This window comes from Trichosurus vulpecula, chromosome 8 (assembly GCF_011100635.1).
Source record: "Trichosurus vulpecula isolate mTriVul1 chromosome 8, mTriVul1.pri, whole genome shotgun sequence".
Taxonomy (NCBI): domain Eukaryota; kingdom Metazoa; phylum Chordata; class Mammalia; order Diprotodontia; family Phalangeridae; genus Trichosurus; species Trichosurus vulpecula.
Genome location: NC_050580.1, coordinates 98,982,960 through 99,000,715, shown reverse-complemented (window position 1 = coordinate 99,000,715; position 17,756 = coordinate 98,982,960). Strand labels below are relative to the sequence as shown.

The 17,756-nt window shown below is 35.0% G+C and overlaps 1 protein-coding gene across 1 annotated transcript in view; it reads left to right on the top strand.

Annotated features, from left to right (window-relative positions):
• ATRNL1 (attractin like 1) overlaps window positions 1-17,756 on the top strand; it is a 578,692-nt gene that overhangs the window by 46,425 nt on the left and 514,511 nt on the right. Inside the window, exons 2-3 of the mRNA XM_036736548.1 lie at window positions 11,614-11,697; window positions 13,689-13,802. Of these exons, the coding sequence (XP_036592443.1) occupies window positions 11,614-11,697; window positions 13,689-13,802 (198 nt within the window). The remainder of the gene's footprint in view (window positions 1-11,613; window positions 11,698-13,688; window positions 13,803-17,756) is intronic.

The window sequence follows — 17,756 nt, the reverse complement described above, 5'->3', positions numbered from 1 at the left end:
CTCTCAGTATGATGCTCTCTCATCCCTTAATTTCATTTTATTTCTTTTAGATATCTTCCCTTCATCTTCAACTCACCCTGTGTCACACATATATATATACACATAGATATATACATACGTACACATTCACTTATATATATACATAAACATATATATATATATATGCATATTCCCTTCAGCTACCCTAATACTGAGGTCTCATGAATCATACTTGTCATCTTTCCATGTAGGAATGTAAACAAAACAGTTCAACTTTAGTAAGTCCCTTGCAATTTCTTTTTCTTGATTACCTTTTCATGCTTCTCTTGATTCTTATGTTTGAAAGTCAAATTTTCTATTCAGTTCTGGTCTTTTCACTGAGAAAGCTTGAAAGTCCTCTATTTTATTGAAACTCCATATTTTGCCTTGGAGCATGATACTCAGTTTTGCTGGGTAGGTGATTCGAGGTTTTAATCCTAGCTCCATTGACCTCCGGAATATCGCATTCCAAGCCCTTCGATCTCTTAATGTAGAAGCTGCCAGAAGTTTCCACAATACTCAAATTGTTTCTTTCTGGCTGCTTGCAGTATTTTCTCCTTGATCTGGGAGCTCTGGAATTTGGTGACAATATTCCTAGGAGATTTCTTTTTGGGATCTATTTGAGGAGGCGATCGATGGATTCTTTCAATTTCTATTTTGCCCTGTGGCTCTAGAATATCAGGGCAGTTCTCCTTGATAATTTCTTGAAAGATGATATCTAGGCTCTTTTTTTGATCATGGCTTTCAGGTAGTCCAATAATTTTTAAATTATCTCTCCTGGATCTATTTTCCAGGTCAGTGGTTTTTCCAAGGAGATATTTCACACTGTCTTCCATTTTTTCATTCCTTTGGTTCTGTTTTATAATATCCTGATTTCTCATAAAGTCACTAGCTTCCACTTGCTCCAATCTAATTTTTAAAGTAGTATTTTCTTCAGTGGTCTTTTGGACCTCCTTTTCCATTTGGCTAATTCTGCCTTTCAAGGCATTCTTCTCCTCATTGGCTTTTTGGAGCTCTTTTGCCATTTGAGTTAATCTATTTTTTAAGGTGTTGTTTTCTTCAGTGTATTTTTCAGTATTTTTTTGGGTCTCCTTTAGCAAGTCATTGACTTGTTTTTCATGGTTTTCTCGCATCCTTCTCATTTCTCTTCCCAATTTTTCCTCTACTTCTCTAACTTGCTTTTCCAAATCCTTTTTGAGCTCTTCCATGGCCTGGGACCAGTTCATATTTTTCTTGGAGGTATCTGTTGTAGGCTCTTTGACTTTATTAATTTCTTCTGTCTGTATGTTTTGGTCTTCTTTGTCAGCAAAGAAAGAATGCAGAGTCTGAGACTGAATCTCGGTGCATTTTCGCTGCCTGGCCATAATCCCAGCCAACTAACTTGACCTTTGAGTTTTTCAGTGGGGTATGACTGCTTGTAGACTACAGAGTTCTATGTTCCACGTTTGGGGGGGAGGTGCCAGCTCTGCCGCACCAGCACTGCTCCTTCCCCAAGGACCCCCAACCCAAACTGGGCTCAGATCCTCGGCAGGCTGTGCACCCCTGCTCTGATCTGCCACTTAATTCCTCCCACCAGGTGGGCCTGGAGCCGGAAGCAGCAGCAGCCGTAGCTGCCCCACCTCCGCTGCCCCCGGGGCTGGAAGCCGAACCTCCAACTCCTTCCACTCCCGCAGCTTTTCCCACTAACCTTCTCCACAGTCTTTGGTGTTTGTGGGTTGAGAAGTCTCGTAACTGCCGCAGCTCACTGAATCAGGGCGCTAGGGCCCCCTCCGCCCGGTTTCTGGTCTGGATGGTCCACGCTGCTCAGGCTGGGCTCTGCTCCACTCCGTTCCCAGCTCCCAGCTCCCAGCTCCGAGCTCCGTGTGGGATAGACCTCACCCAGAAACCATCCAGGCTGTCCTGGGCTGGAGCCCTGCTTCCCTCTGCTGTTCTGTGGGTTCTGCCGTTCTAGAATTGGTTCAGAGCCATTTTTTATAGGTTTTTGGAGGGGCTCGGCAGGGAGCTCAGGCTGGTCCCTGCTTTCCAGCCACCATCTTGGCTCTGCCTCCCCCTTTAAGAAATATTAAGCAAAATAAAATATATAATAAAATATTACATAGTATAAAAATGTATAAATGAAAATATAATATATAAATATGCAAATATATTACATGTTATACAATAAATATGTATTCTATGGAATATTTTATGTAAATATTATGTGTTATAAATATGTAAAATAATAATAAAAAGCAAAAAAAATCAAGCAAATAAATTCCCACATTGACTATGTCAAAATGTACATAGCATTTTGCATTTTGAGACTGTCACCTCTCTGTTAATAGATGGATAGCATTCTTTATCATCCATCATTTGGAGTTGTGGTTGGTCATTGCATTTATCATAGTACCTAAATTTTTAAAAGTTATTTATCTTTACAAAGTTGCTTTTATTGTATAAATTATTCTTCTGGTTCTGCTCATTTCACTTTAGTTCATTAGTTCATAATTCATACAAGTCTTCCCAGGGTTTTCTGAAAACATCCCTTTTGTCATCTCTTATTCTATGGTGCTGTTCTATTACATTCATATAACATAGTTTGCTCAGCCATTCTCAATCAGAGCATTGTCTTAGTTTCCAATTTTTAGCCACTACAAAAAGAGCTGCTATACATATTTTTTGTGCACATGAGTCCTTTTCATCTTTCTTTGATCTCTTTTCATTACAAGTCTAGTAGTAGTGTGGCTCTGTCAAAGGAATTGTACACTTTAGTAATTTTGGGGGGCATAGTTTCAAATTGCTTTCCATAATGGCTAGACCAGTTAATAACTCTGCTAACAGGGGGTTAATGTGAATGCTTTCCCTCAGTCTCTCTAGCACATTTGTGATTTTTCTTTTTTTCCCTCAACTTAGCCTATATGAGGGATGTGAGATGAAATTTCAGAGTGCTTTCTGTTAGTGATTTGGAGCATTTTATATGGATGTTGATAGCTTGGGTTTCTTGCTTTAAAAATTGCCTATTTTTATTTTTGTCTATTGGGACATGACTTATTTTTGTACATTCAAATCATTTTCTCATATGTCTTGGAAATCCAACTTTTATCAGAGAAATTTTCTGTGAAGAATTCCCTCAGTTAGCTTCTTCCCTTATACCTCATTCACTTAAGTTCTTTTTAGCTTAATTTTTTTTGTAATTGGTGAAAATCAGTCTTCTTTCCCTGGCCCTTCTCGCTCCCATTTAAAATGAAAGAAAAAAAAACTCTTTTTTTTGTTTCAAGAAAAACAAAACCCCACTTTGGTCATATTTAAACTGCACATATTATTTTGCATATTAGCTGATCATGTCTCTGTCATAGGCTACATTCATTTTTATAAGTCTTTTAGAATCATGGTTGATCATTTAGTTGATTGAAGTTCTTAAATCTTCTAAAATTTATTTTTGTAATATTGATGTTATAGTATGTTCTTCTGGTTCTGCTTACTTGACTCTGCATAAAAATTCATATGATTTCTTTCCATGTCTTTCTGAAACCATCTTTTTCTTACAACACAATAGTATTCCATTGCATTAAAGTACCACAATTTATTCAGTATTAGATGTATACCTACTCTGTTCCGTTGATCAATCTCTCCTTTTTTATCTGGTACCAAATTGTTGAAAATTATTGCTTTTTAGTATAGCTTGAAAACTGGCACAACTAGGCCTCCTTCCCACTTTTTTCATTGTTTTCCTTGATTTTCTTGACCTTTTGTTCTTCCATATCTTTTTATTATTTCTTGTATTTCTATAAAGTTTTGCATGACCAATTGTAATAACAATGCTACTTGCCACTACTGTGGCTATGTAAGGCTAATAACACCAGCACACAGGAGAGCTACTGGCACAGGTTCTTTGATCTGCTTTTCTAAGGAAAGCAACTTTAAGGGGTTTACAATCTCACTTTAATCAAACATACATATATCATTCATTTATTTCAGGGAAAAAGCACCCTAAACTTCAGAGAAAACCCAAACAGAAGTTACAAGAAGAAATTATATAAACAGAGCAAAATAACACAAATCAGCAGACAGGCTTCTAGCTGTCTGTCCAAGACATTATATACATAGTAGCCAGAGAGAAAAGCACCAACATCTGGGTTTTTCAAAGCTAAAGGGCTCCTTAATGGCTACCCAGAGTCTCATCTGCCAAATCACACAACACTCTTCCAGTGAATAAGCCCGAAGTAAAATGCTAACCTCAGAGTATATACACACTTATTCAGGGTCAGAGGGCTTCCCAACCATGTGACACCAACCCATGTGACCTAAGCTGTCCTGTGACTGAAGCACATCATCAAAGACTCCTGATTCAATCAAAGACTCTTCAATGAAACAAAGACAAGACAAAACAAAAGACAACAAAAAGTCCCACTGTATTTGCCATTACACCAATATGCATAGGTATGAGCTCTCTGTCTTTATTGCTCTTTTGGGTATGCGTTTCAGTGAGTCCAATGATTCCAAAATTCTTTCTCCTTGGTCAGGTCACTTATTTTTAATAATTGGTGCTTTATCTTTTCTTTTATTATTATTACTTTAAAAGTATTTTGTATTGTCTCATGGAGTCATTAGCTTTTATTTGGTCTACTCCAAGTTTCAAGGAATTATTTGCTTTGGCAAAGTTTGGTACCTTTTTGCCAAGTTCTTAATTGTCTTTCCATTTTTTCCGTTAGTGTTCTCTTTTCTTTTCCAGTCATTTCCTCTAGTACTTATTTCATTTACAAAATAATTTTCTAGCTTTTAAAAAATTATGACTTCATATTTCCTTCAGCTAGGAATTCTAGTTGAGCTGATGCCTAAGCCTTGTTTGAGGCTTTGATTGTAGATGTTTTGGAGTAATTCTTTTCCTCTGTGTTTGTGTTTTGCACTTTTCTGTTTATGTGTGTGTGTGTGTGTGTGTGTGTGTGTATGTGTGTGTGTTTAGTTTATTTGTACATCACCCACATCCTGAATATATCCTCCTCTATCTCCATACCAAGCAGATTATTGTCATTTCTAGTAACAAAAAATAAAAAAGAAAGAGAAATTGTGTGTGTGCCTGCAGGTTTAGGTTTTTCTATCTCTGGTGCCTTTTGGTATCTCACTAACTTTCCCCTTTTCCATTTCTACTTCTGTATATAAAAACAGTAACTCAGACCAGTCAGACCTAGCCTGCAGTTCTGGGTAGGATTGGTTTATTTTTAGACTGTGTACCATCCTATTTCTTAGTATAAGGATCAGACATATGGGAATTGGGGCAATAGTAAGATTGAAGAGCTCATGTGTTTTCCTTTATGTCCTTTGTCCAACAGATTAATTTTTATACTATCAATAAACCATGATAGCTTAATTAAATACAAGCCTGACTTTTTCTCAGAAGTACCAAATGTATTTTTTCTTGATATGGAGGATGGTACAGACAAGGTGGTACTGATTGTTGCTTTATCTACACATGGGGACTTCTAGGCATAAGGAGAACACTGAACTAGTGGCTAGAATACCAGAAAGGAAATCCTCAAATACTTAATTTTATGTGGCCAAGCAGCACCAGGCTCTCTATTGCAGTGAAATGGAGGGAAGTGCCCTGCTCTAGAGAGTAAATCCCCAAATTAACCCTGTCAATTCTTCTAAAGTTGAGGGAGCTGCAGAAATTTGAAGCTTCTTGGCACCTTTGCTTTAGGTAAGGAAATCCTGAGGTAAACTTAGGGAAATTTAAGATTAGGGTTATAGGTTGCTGTTAGCAATCATAGCTGAGAAATGCACGATACAGTTCAAATTGGTAGCAGGTAAAATTGAAAACTTCATTAGTTTTTGAAATTTTAAACAAATTATTTATTTTTGACATTCTTGTCTTTTTGAATTTTGAATTCCAAATTCTTTTCTTCCTTCCCACCACTCTCCCACTCACTGAGAAGGCAAATGATATGATATCAATTAGGCATGTAAAATCATGTAAAACATATTTTCTTATTAGTCATATAAAAAGCAGAAAAATGAGGAAACATGAAAATCATATTTCAATTTTTACTTAGAGTTCGTCATTTCTCTCTCGAGTTGGATAGAAATTTTCATCATGAATCCTTTGGAATTCTCTTAGATCATTATATTGATCAGAGTAGCCAAGTCTTTCACAGTTGATCATCATTACAAAATTGTTTTTACTGTGTGCAATGATCTATCCCCCAGTGCTTCTTATTTCACTTTGCATCAGTTCATATAGGTCTTGCCATATTTTTTGAGAAACCACACCCCTCATACTTTCTTATAGTACATTAGTGCTCCATCAACAATTATATGTCACAACTTATTTAGCCATTGCCCAATTGATGAACATCCCTTCAATTTCTAATTCTTTGCTGCCACAAAAAGATCTGCTAAACATATTTTTTGCATATATATATATATATATACATATATATATATATATATATATATATATATATTTATATATGTACTTTTCCTTTTTCTTTAATCTCTTTGCGGTGTAGACCTAGTAATGATATTACTGGATCAAAAGGTATGCGAAGTTTTATAGCCTTTTTGGCATAGTTCCAGATCATCCTCCAGCATGGCGGACTACTTCACTACTCTACCAGCAGTTCATTACTGTACGTATTTTCCCTTATCCCCTCCAGCATTTGATATTTCTGGTAGGCATGAGATGGTATTCCAAAGTTGTTTTAATTTCTCTTTCTCTAATCAATAGTGGTTTAGAATATTTTTTCATATGAATATAGATAACTTTGATTTCTTTTTCTCAAAACTGCTTGTTCATATCCTTTGACCATTTATCATTTGGGGAATAGATCTTATTTTTTATAAATTTGACTCAGTTCCCCATATATTTGAGAGATGAGGCCTTTATCAGAGAAATTGGGTGTAAAATTTTTTGATATTACTTCATTGTCTATGGTATGCTTTAGCAAAACGTAGATTCCCTGATTATCTCTTTTAATCAAGTCTCTATTTGCTTTAGCTTTGTCTGAGATCATGATGGCTACCCCTGCCTTTTTTATGTAAGTTGAAGCATAATAGATTCTCTTCCTATGCTTTATTTTGACTTTGTGTGTGTCTCTCTATTTCAGGTATGCTTGTTGTATACCACATATTATTGGATTCTAGCTTCTAATCCATTCTGCCATTTGCTTCTCTTTTATGGGCTAGCTAATCCCATTCAAGTTGACAGTTATGATTACTAACTGTGTATTTCCCTCTATCCTATTTTCTTCTGTTTATCCCTTTCTCCCTTTTATCTTGTCTTTCCTCAAAAGTCTTTTGCTTCTGGCCATTGCCTCCTTGTAACCACCCTTCCTTTTTTTCATCCCTAATCTCCCTCAGTGTATTTTATCCCCTTTCCCTCCTATTTCCCTATTGAGGAAGACAGATTTCTATACTTAACTCTCTCTCTCTCGTCTCTCTCTCGTCTCTGTCGTCTCTCTCTGTGTGTGTGTGTGTGTGTGTATTCTTCCTTTTTTGAGTCAGTTCTGATCAGAGTGAGATTCAAGCTTTAAAATCCCACCTCCCCATTTACCCCTCCATTGTAAAAGCTCTTCCTTGAGCACTTCTTTTATGCAACAAAATTTTCTCTATTGTACCTCTCCCTTCCCTCTTCTCCCATTTTATCCTTCTTCTTACCCCACATTTAAAAAATCATCCCAACATAATTGATTCGCATCCACACCCTCTGTCTATATAGACTCCTTCAAACTGTCCAAATAATGATAAAGGTCTTAGAAGGTAAATGTATCATCTTCTTATATAGGAATGTAAACAGTTTAACTTTATTGAGTTCCTCTTTATTACTCTTTCATATTTACCTTTTCATGCTTCTCTTGAGCCTTCTGTTTGAATGTCAAATTTTCCCACTAGTTCTGGTCTTTTCATCAGGAATGCTTGGACATTCTCCGTTTCATTAAATCTCCATTTTCTTTTCACCTGAAGGAGTCCCTCAGTTTTTCTGGATGGGCTATTCTTGGTTATAATCCTAGATCCTTTGCCTTCTAGAATATCGTATTCTGAGTCCTCTGCTTCTTTAATGTGGAAGCTGTTAAATATCGTGTGATCTTGATTGTGGTTCTATGGTATATGAATAGTTTCTTTCTGGCTTCTTACAATGTTTTCTACTTGACTTGGGAGATTTGGAATTTGGCTGTGTTCCTGGGAGTTTTCATTCTGAAATCTCTTTCAGAAAGTGATTAATATATTTTACCCTCTGGATCTAGGATATGGGGGCAGCTTTCCTTTATAATTTCTTGAAATATATGTCTAGATTCTTTTTTTTTTTTTTGGATCATGGCTTTCAGGTGGGCCAGTAATTTTTAAATTATCTCTCCTTGATTTATTTTCTGTCTGTTTTTCCAGTGAGATATTTCACATCTTCTATTCATTCTTTTAACTTTGTTTTATTATATCTTGAAGTCTCATGGATTCATTAGCTTCTACTTGCCCAATTCTAATTTCTAAGAAATTATTTTCTTCAGTGAATTTTTTTGCCTCCTTTTTCATTTGGTCTATTCTGCTTTTAAAGGATTTCTTTTTTCACTGATTTTTTGTGCCACTTTTATCATTAGGCCAATTTTGCTTTTTAAGCTGTTATTTTCTTCAATGTCTTTTGTGCCTCTTTTAGCAAGCTGCTAATTCTCTTTTCATAATTTTCTTACATCACTCATTTCTTTTCCAAATTTTCTACTTCCCCTCCCAACTTTCTACTACCCATCTCCTTCATTAACTTTTCCAGGATTTCTTGCTGGTCTTGGGTCCAATTAGCATTTTTCTTTGAGGCTCTGTTTGTAACTCCTTTCATCTTCTTTTCTTCTAAGTTTATGTCTTGGTCTTCCTTGCCACTGTAATAGCTTTTTATGGGCAAGTTCTGTTTTTGTTGTAATTGTTGTTGTTTGCTCATTTCTCCAGCCTATTTCTTTACTTTGAACTTCATGTTAAAGTTGGACTCTTTTCACCTTGGGTGTGGAGGCACTATCCTGAACTTCAGGCTTTTTTGTGCTGCTGTTTTCAGAGCTAGTTTTGGGAGTGTGGAAGTTTTCAGTGCTTCAAAGGTGATATTATCTTGGGAGAGGTGGTCTATTCTGGTCTATGCTCCGGTCTTTACTCAGGAAGAGCTCCTGCTCCTATGTAGCTGCAAGTGCTAGTGCCTCTCTTGACCCTGGAACTGTCATTAAGGCCCCTGTTCCCTCGTGCCTGACTGCCAGTGCTCTTTTCTGCCCTGGAACTGTGACCTAGAACTGCTTATGGGCAACAAAGTTGCCAATCAGCCCCATCTACAAAAGGTCCTCCATAATCTCTTTCTGAGCAGTTGTCTGACCCCTTTAGTGTCTCTGGGCTGAGATTTCCTAAAGCTGCTGCCACTGCTGCTCCAAGGCCCACAGCTAGTTCTCTTGCCATGCTCTGGGTCTATGCCTATGCTGGTGTCACAGACCTCTCCTGTAGACCTCCTGGGCTGCAGAAATAGCTCTTTCTGATCTAATTTGAGGTGTAATTTAAAGTTGTTTGGAGGGGAATGTTGGGACAGGTCAACTGTGTCCCAGCCTGTACTTTGATGTCTCAACTAGGTCCATAAAAACTAAGTATTGAGAGGCCAGAAATTCAAGTTCTTGTTCAAGCTATAAGGCTTACAGTCCTGAATTGAAAATCAGAATACAACCTTACCGAGTTTCTGAGGTGAGGTTTGGGGCATTAATCAGTATGGATTGGGACCCAGACATCCAGAGGAGTTATATTTAGGAAGACAATATTATCTCTTTCCCTCAAGAGTCTGATAATCTCTTTGGACACCACTTTGGCCTATGGTTCAAGAAAAATTCTTTGGTTTGTCAGTTGTAAGGATAACCTATGCAGAGGAAGAGGTGTATCAGCAATGTAAATGAAAGTTTAAGACAAAGGAGACCTTGAGTATATGTTTCTGTAAGGAGGATCCATGATTCTTAGCCCTCATGTATTGCTATTCTAGGCTCACTAACTAGAGATACCACTGTGAGTGCATTAATGAAGGGCTTGGCTGAAAGGTTTTCCAGTGGATTTAAAATGTAGAGCAATTTGAGGAAATTGAGCTACTTTGGATTTATGAGGGAATTGCTAAAACTCAAAGGGTTGAAAAGTTTTATCAATTATGTTACTTCTCTTATACTCCTTCCTTTATCCCCTCCTTTCCATCTCCTCAAGGCACCCTGGATGGTCCATATAAAGTGTGTTTTAAACATGTAGACTATATGAAGATAGTTTGCCTTGCTGCTTCTGACTCAAACAGATTGTTGCTGTCTATAGTAGGAACGAGTTTGCTAATTGTAGGCCACATAAGTTGTTCACCTATGCACCATAGCAATCTTTGAGGAGCCTCTGGTAGCCAGAAGGAAGGGACTATTGAAGGGAGAGCATAGTGATGTGTTGCTAAAAGCCATTGGGCTTAAGAGGAAGGGATTGCAGTATTTTTCTCCATCCTCTACATCAGAAGTTCCCAAATTTATTTGGCGTACTGCCTCCTTTTAAAAAAAATTAGCTCCCTCCCCCAAGAAATCTACTTTCTTTAACCCTTTAATCTTTAAAAAAAATTTGTGTCATTTCAAAAAAAATTTTAAATGACATCTTAAATTTAATAATTCATTGTAATTTTTTTTCTGTGTTGAAATTTTGATGATACAGTATTGTGTCATGTAATCATATTGTATTGTAAACAAGTCATTTCACACACATAATCCTGCCGATGGATACTGGAGTTTCTGACAATGTGTGACATGCTTGCCAACACTTGCTTGTTAAGAACTGTCGGTAGACTTGACTCCTGAGTGGTTATGTAATCACTATGACTTTAACTCTGTTATACAACAATTGAAAGATGTACAAACTTCTTTTTGAAATTTTCTTCTCTTCTTTCCTTATGCTTCCAACACTCTCTTATTTTTATTCAATGCCCCCCAATTACACCTGAGACTACTATTGCCCTCCTCCCTGATCATTTCAGCATCCCCCCAGGAGGTGGTATCATCCACTTTTGGAGCCTCTGTGTTTACATGAATATTCCTAAAGTCAAAATTGATGACTGGTTGACTAAAGATTTTTTTTTTAATTTCTTGGAACAAGGTGGGAATGACAAGAAAGGAGAGGCTAGGCAAAGGTTTGACCTTCCTTAGACCAATGCAATTAAGTAACTCATTTATAGTAAATTATATATATAATTATAATATAGTTATAGTTGCCTAGGGCATCAAAAGGTTAAGTGACTTGTCCAGGGTCTACCAGCCACTATGTGCCAGAGGCAGAATTTGAACCCAAGTTTTCTAGATTTCAAAGCTTACTTGTTATTCACTATGCCATAGTTCCTCTCACAAATAACATATGAAACCAGAAAACAACAACTAGATCTATTAACAAACATTTATCATGTGGCTACTGTATTCTAGTTACTGTGCATCAGGGACAGAAAGACAAAAATGGGGCAGTCCCTGCATTCATTCGTTAATGAATATTTACTTTTTAATTATTAATTGTCATATTTTTTATCTTAATGGATAAATATTATGCTACAATGTCTATTCAAAGCACCTTTAAGCCTGTTTCATGGTTTTGTGATTTTATTTTCTCTTCTAGGTTAACAGAGCCCTCTGGATATTTAACAGATGGACCAATTAACTACAAATATAAAACTAAATGTACATGGCTAATTGAAGGCTAGTAAGTATGCATTTTTGAGTTGTAGACTTGCTATATTGTTGGCTGATAAATAAAAAGTAAGTGAACAGGTCAACATTAAAATGTCATAGTGTAAAGACTGCACAAATAAAATGTCTGATTCAAATTCTGACATTTCTAGTCTTTAGGAATGTAGTATGTTATATTCTTTCCTTTAGCATGCTGCCATTAATGTATCTGGTTTTTAATAGTAAAGGGGAAATTAATTCATGTATTGCAGTGTAATTTTTTCTACATGTTCTATATTTTGAATGCTCTTCTTATGGAGCTAGGTGATGGAAGACCAGTTCTTGAAGTGTTTAAAAGATCATATTATGGTGCTTCATGGATTAAAAAAATTAAAGCATACAAAATGTCATTCTGGATTAAACCACTGGTCTATTCAGTTCAGCATTTTATTTTTATTCTTCTAAAATGTTTTTATTAAATATTCATTACAAACTTAATATTATATAATCAATAGAAACAATCAGTTGTAGTTACAGTTAAATAATTCCATATAGTCATTAGATAGTTGTTTCTGTAGTCTTCTTTATTAGTTGATCTTTACAGAAGCAGAATAATTTTTTTGGAAATTGGCTATTTTTCAAAAGTGCTAGGTAAAAAAAAAACTTTAGAACTATTTTATTGATGTTTTCTTTATATTTTTCTTATGTATTTTTGTCTACCATTTTACCTTCCCTCAAATAAAAGATCTCACTTATAATAAACATGTATAGTTTCACAAAACAAATCAAGATATAGGCCCTTAGAATGCAGATCAAGTTATATACATCTAATCTATTATTTCTCTACCAAGAGGTATAAAATATGCTTTACCATTAGTTTCTTGAAGTCATATTTGGTTGCTACTTTTATTGAAGTTTTGAGGTCTTTTGAGATTTATTTTACCTTTTTTAGTTATCATGAAAATTATTCTCTTAGTTCTGCTTCTTTCACTTTTAATAAGTTTGTATAAGCCTTTCCATATTCTTCTCAATCTGTCATATTCATAATTACTTATGTTGCAGTAAAATTCCATTAGATTCACATTTGTCCAGCCATTTCCCAATTTATGGACATTTGTCTTGTTTCTGGTTCTTTGCCATGACAAAAAGTTTAGCACTCTGTCTCTGACACTGGTGCAGCTAAACCAAGAGGCATCTTTGGGGAGAATATTTTCTCTTTTCAGTGTTATTGTCAGAAGTGAGAGATGGGCTCTGGATATTTCTAACTTCCCTTTATGTGAATTTATTTGAGTCTTTCTTGAATTTTATATTTTAAAACTTTGTCTTCTTGGATTATTGAGTACTAGAAGAAATAATTCCCTTTGTATTTGTTCTAATAGAGTCTTTCAAAAGGGATGCTACTTAATTTTTTTTGTGAATTCTTTTTGGTGTATCTGTACCTCAGTTCATTAAAATGGTGCGTCAGGTTGGATGCTGGAACTTTAATTTGTCAAGTTCTTGTGACATCTCTTTGATGAAAAACTTCCATGGAAATTTATAGCATCATAACTTTTTGAATACATTTATTTGTTGTAATTTTGGAAATCTTTAGAAATCAAGAGATATTTAGTCATGTTCTTGTATTAACTCAATAGTTTTTGGAGTCATTTGCTAGTTCACTGCCATGCCTTCTTAGTTAACTTTTAAGAAAATGGTTGTTATTTTTCCTATTATTTTAAGAAAGGGAAGCTTTAGAAAGACAACTGTTGTACAATTATGTACAATGTAATGAATAAAAGTAATTTTAGTTTTGAAAAGAATTTTGAAAAGAATTACCTTATATAATGAAAAACTATTCAAAAATTTTATTTTCACACAGATTAAATGATTCCAACACTTATCTTTAAATTTGTTAACAATATAGCATATAATATGAATTTAGTCATTTGGGGCAAGGGATATATATTTGATATTGTTACAGATCTGCTAACTATAGTATTTTTCTATTGGATCCATTAATCTTGAACTAATTTAATTTTTTTCCAGTCCAAATGCAGTCCTAAGATTAAGATTCAATCATTTTGCTACGGAATGTAGTTGGGACCACATGTATGTTTATGATGGAGATTCAATATATGCACCTTTAATAGCTGTGCTTAGGTGAGTAATGACGTTATTCATTTGTGTTTCTATAAATTGAACAATAAGCTACAAAAATTCAGCTTGGTTATAATTATACAAACATATGCCCAAAATAATTAAACATAATTCTTGACATTTAAATTCCATGAAATAGATATATTTCTATATTACTACTGCAGAATTTATTTTTATATTTAATAATGTAAGCAATAATTCTTAAGTCATGAAACACTGGGGGAGAAAACAGAAGTACTATGTTATCTTCAGTCAATAATAAACATTTGTTAAGTTCATACTGAGTGGCAGGCTCTGAACTTAAGCGTTGGAAGATATATTTATTAATGAACTTATAATGTTTAAAAAGTTGATGTTTGACTTTTTATACTGCTCCCATTTCTCAATAAACCACCTCCACTGAATGTTCATCTGTTAAAAAGAAAAACATGTAAGGAATACCACATAATATGATGACTGTGCCTGCCAGTATGTGCAATATTTTGTTGTTCCTCACCTCTCTATTGAGAAAAAGGAAGTACATTTGATCATTCATTCTGTGGGACCAAGATTGGTGACTAAAATTAGTAAGGATTTAACTATCTTCTAGTGTTATTGTTGTTTAAACCAGTGGTATCAAATTCAAATAGAAATTGGCCCACTAAACTGTATATCCCTGCAGTCCACCTATTAACTTAGAATACCTCATATCAATATTATTCATATTACTTATTTTCTGTTTTATTTTTGTTTATTTTGTTAAATATTTCCCATTTGCATTTTAATCTGGTTAAGGCTATACTTGCTAGTGGGTCATGCTATGTGTTTGACATCTCTGATTTATGCCATTATAGTCATTATGTTTCTCGTTCTATTTCTGCCTACTTTGGCCTAATTTAGTTTCTATAAGTTTTTCTTTGAATTTTCCTTATTTATTGTTTCTTACAGTAGTAGGCCATTGCATTCACATACCACAGTGGGACGGACACTTTCATTCTAGCTTTTTGCTACCAAAAATGTGCCACTATGAACATTTTGGTGTATGTGGGGGTCTTTGAATCTCTGTATTGCAGTAGTGGCATTAATTTATTTAATGAGTACAGAGTATTATCTTGCATGGATTTCTGTGAACAAAGTTTCATCAGCAAATGAAGAGGTATGGATAGATAGGTTGTGATATGAATAGTTGAAATGGACTGTTTACATCACTGGAAACAGATTTGTAGATGTGCAGGGTCTATAGTGCTTTCATTTGTTTGGTGAAAAATCTCTTGGGGAAATAGGTGATATATAATCAAGTTAAGAAGTTAACAAGTTAAGACTTCTGTACATTCTATTGCTCTCAGTGAAATGATGAAATTTCAGTTCATTCATTATTAATGATGGATGAATGAAAAAGTATTTATTAGGTGCTTACTATATACAAAACATTGTGCTAAACATTGTGGATAGGGAAAGGGATAGGGATGGGATTGAATTGTGATTTCATTGTTATAGGGAAATCTTAAGTGAGGAAACTACATTTTCTAATGCAGATTGGCACCTTCTCTGAAACTTAAAGTCTTTGAAAGTTACCTAGAGCATTGGTGTCAAACCCAAATAGAGATTTGAGGGCCCCTAAACCATACATGATGAACCCTATGGGCCACATAATCACTTAGTTTTAAGATATGATATTGTCTGTTTTATGATATTTTATTTATTTGGTTCAATATTCCCCAATTGAAATTTAATCTGCACCAGGCTAACACTTGGGAGTGTTGAAGGCCATAACTGACTTTCCTAGGGTCACATTGCTGATACATGTGTTAGAGGCAAGATTTGAACCCAGATCTAACTGCCTTTAAGATAGGTTTGTTTTCCACATTTCGAGTGCTATCAGGACTTATGCTTGATTGTGCTCCCAGTTCAGTCCTCTGCATATGATGGAGATATTTCAGATGAAAATGTCCCATATATTGGCAAAGCAGATGGTAATCTATTTTCTTTATTGTTCTTTCCACTAATAAAACATAGCTCTTTCTAACATAGAAGAGTTTGACAGTTCCAAAGACTTTGGTGGCAAGAATTTTATTTTCTGAATACTGAGTTGTGGCTGCTGAGAAGGCAAAGGCTATAGCCTTTCAGATGAAGTTGTCAGCTTATATCTTCACAGGGGTTTCTTTTCTGGTTGATCACTGTGAGACCTGGGCTGGGATCAGAACGTGGTACCCTGATGTGGAGTGCACTGCTGTTCTCGGGGCTCTTGGGTTTAGTATTCTGGGTTTTATGCATTAGAGTCAGAAGAAAGGTGGTGGTTGCTACCTTCTCTCTCCATTTAGGGACTGACGCTATCTCTCTTGAGGTGTCTCATTGCTTTAATATAAATTGGTGGAATAGATCAGCTTTTCATAGGAGATAAGTTAGGCTTTGGAATCAGGGAGACCTGAGTTCAAATCCTGCTTCAAATGCTTAGTAGCAATTTTGGAATCAGGAAGACCTGAGTTCAAATCCTGCTTCAAATGCTTAGTAGCAGTGAGACTCTGGAGAAGTAATTTAACCTCAGTTTTCTTATCTGCAAAATGGAAATAATAATAATAATAGCACCTAGCTCACAGGGTAGTTGAGAGGATCAAATGAGCTAATGTATATAAAGTACCTGTTAAGCCTTAAAATGATACATAAATGTTAGTTTTAATTAGTGCTAGTACTCATAATTATAAAATTCCAACATAATTATAAATTAGGGCATCAAAGATTTGCCTTCTTCAATATAGAATAGTATCTTTTAGTAGAAAAACTCTCACTTAGTATATATGTAGAATGAAAGTAATATATATAGAAGACTATTTGACTACATAGTATATATTTTTAATTTTGACTTCTGAATTTTCATAAAAGTGACTGTTGACTAGGATTTACTAGGCTCATATTTTAAAACATATTTTATTGATTTTTTTGATTTTTGCTGATCCTTCATTTCCCACTATATATTTTATTTCACTCCTTCCAGAGAGCCATTCCTAATAGTAAAGATTTTTAAAAAAAAGGAAAAAAAGTTTCAGCAAAATGACCCACTCTATTATGGAAGTGTGATGTTACATGAGTAGCTCACAACTGTGGGACTTGTCTTTTCAGATTGCTGTTTTTGGACCAAACTTGATCATCATAGTTTTGCAGCATTCACTTTCTGTTATTTTGGTTTTTTTAGTTGTTTATTCAACTTACACTTTAATAATCATGGTGCATATTTTTTAGTTTCTTTTTACTTCACTTTACGTCAGCTTATACGAATCTCATGCTTCTCTGTGTTAATTGTGTTTGTCATTTCTTATTGCATGGTAATGTTCAATTACATTCATGTACTGCAGTTTCATTAGTCATTCCCCAGTTGATGGGCATCTACTTTGTTTTCACATCTTTACTACCACAGAAGTACTCCTATAAATATCTTGGTGTATGTGGCTCTTTCTTTTTTTATTGACCTCTTTCTGGTATATACCTCGTAATGGAATCTCTGGGTCAGTGTGTATGGACATTTTAGCCATTTTATTCAATAAATCCATATTTCTTTCTAGAATAGTTGGCTATTCTTATGTCTCTTGTTATGTTCAATGCATGGCTTATGTATTCTCACCTCAAACTAAATACTGTGCAAAGCCCATCTTTTCCTCTGTTGCCCTCAATTGTATCCTTTACTAGCTTTTTTTTCTTGTTCATGATACCAGTATTTTTTTAAGTTTACCAGTAATAATTGCTGTAATGATAAAGTAAGAGGGACTTATTTTCTTAAAATGTGCTATTACATGCATCCAATGAATACTGTCCTTCAGAATTGTCATGTTTGGAGACTTCATACTTATTCCAGGAATGCTGTAATTCTGATTCAGCTTATAAACCATGCAAGAAAATCAGTTATGTTACGTTATAGTTCTAACTTAATTTGCATGGCCTTGGATAGTCAGTTAAACTCTGTGCGTCTCGCATAAAATGAAGAGG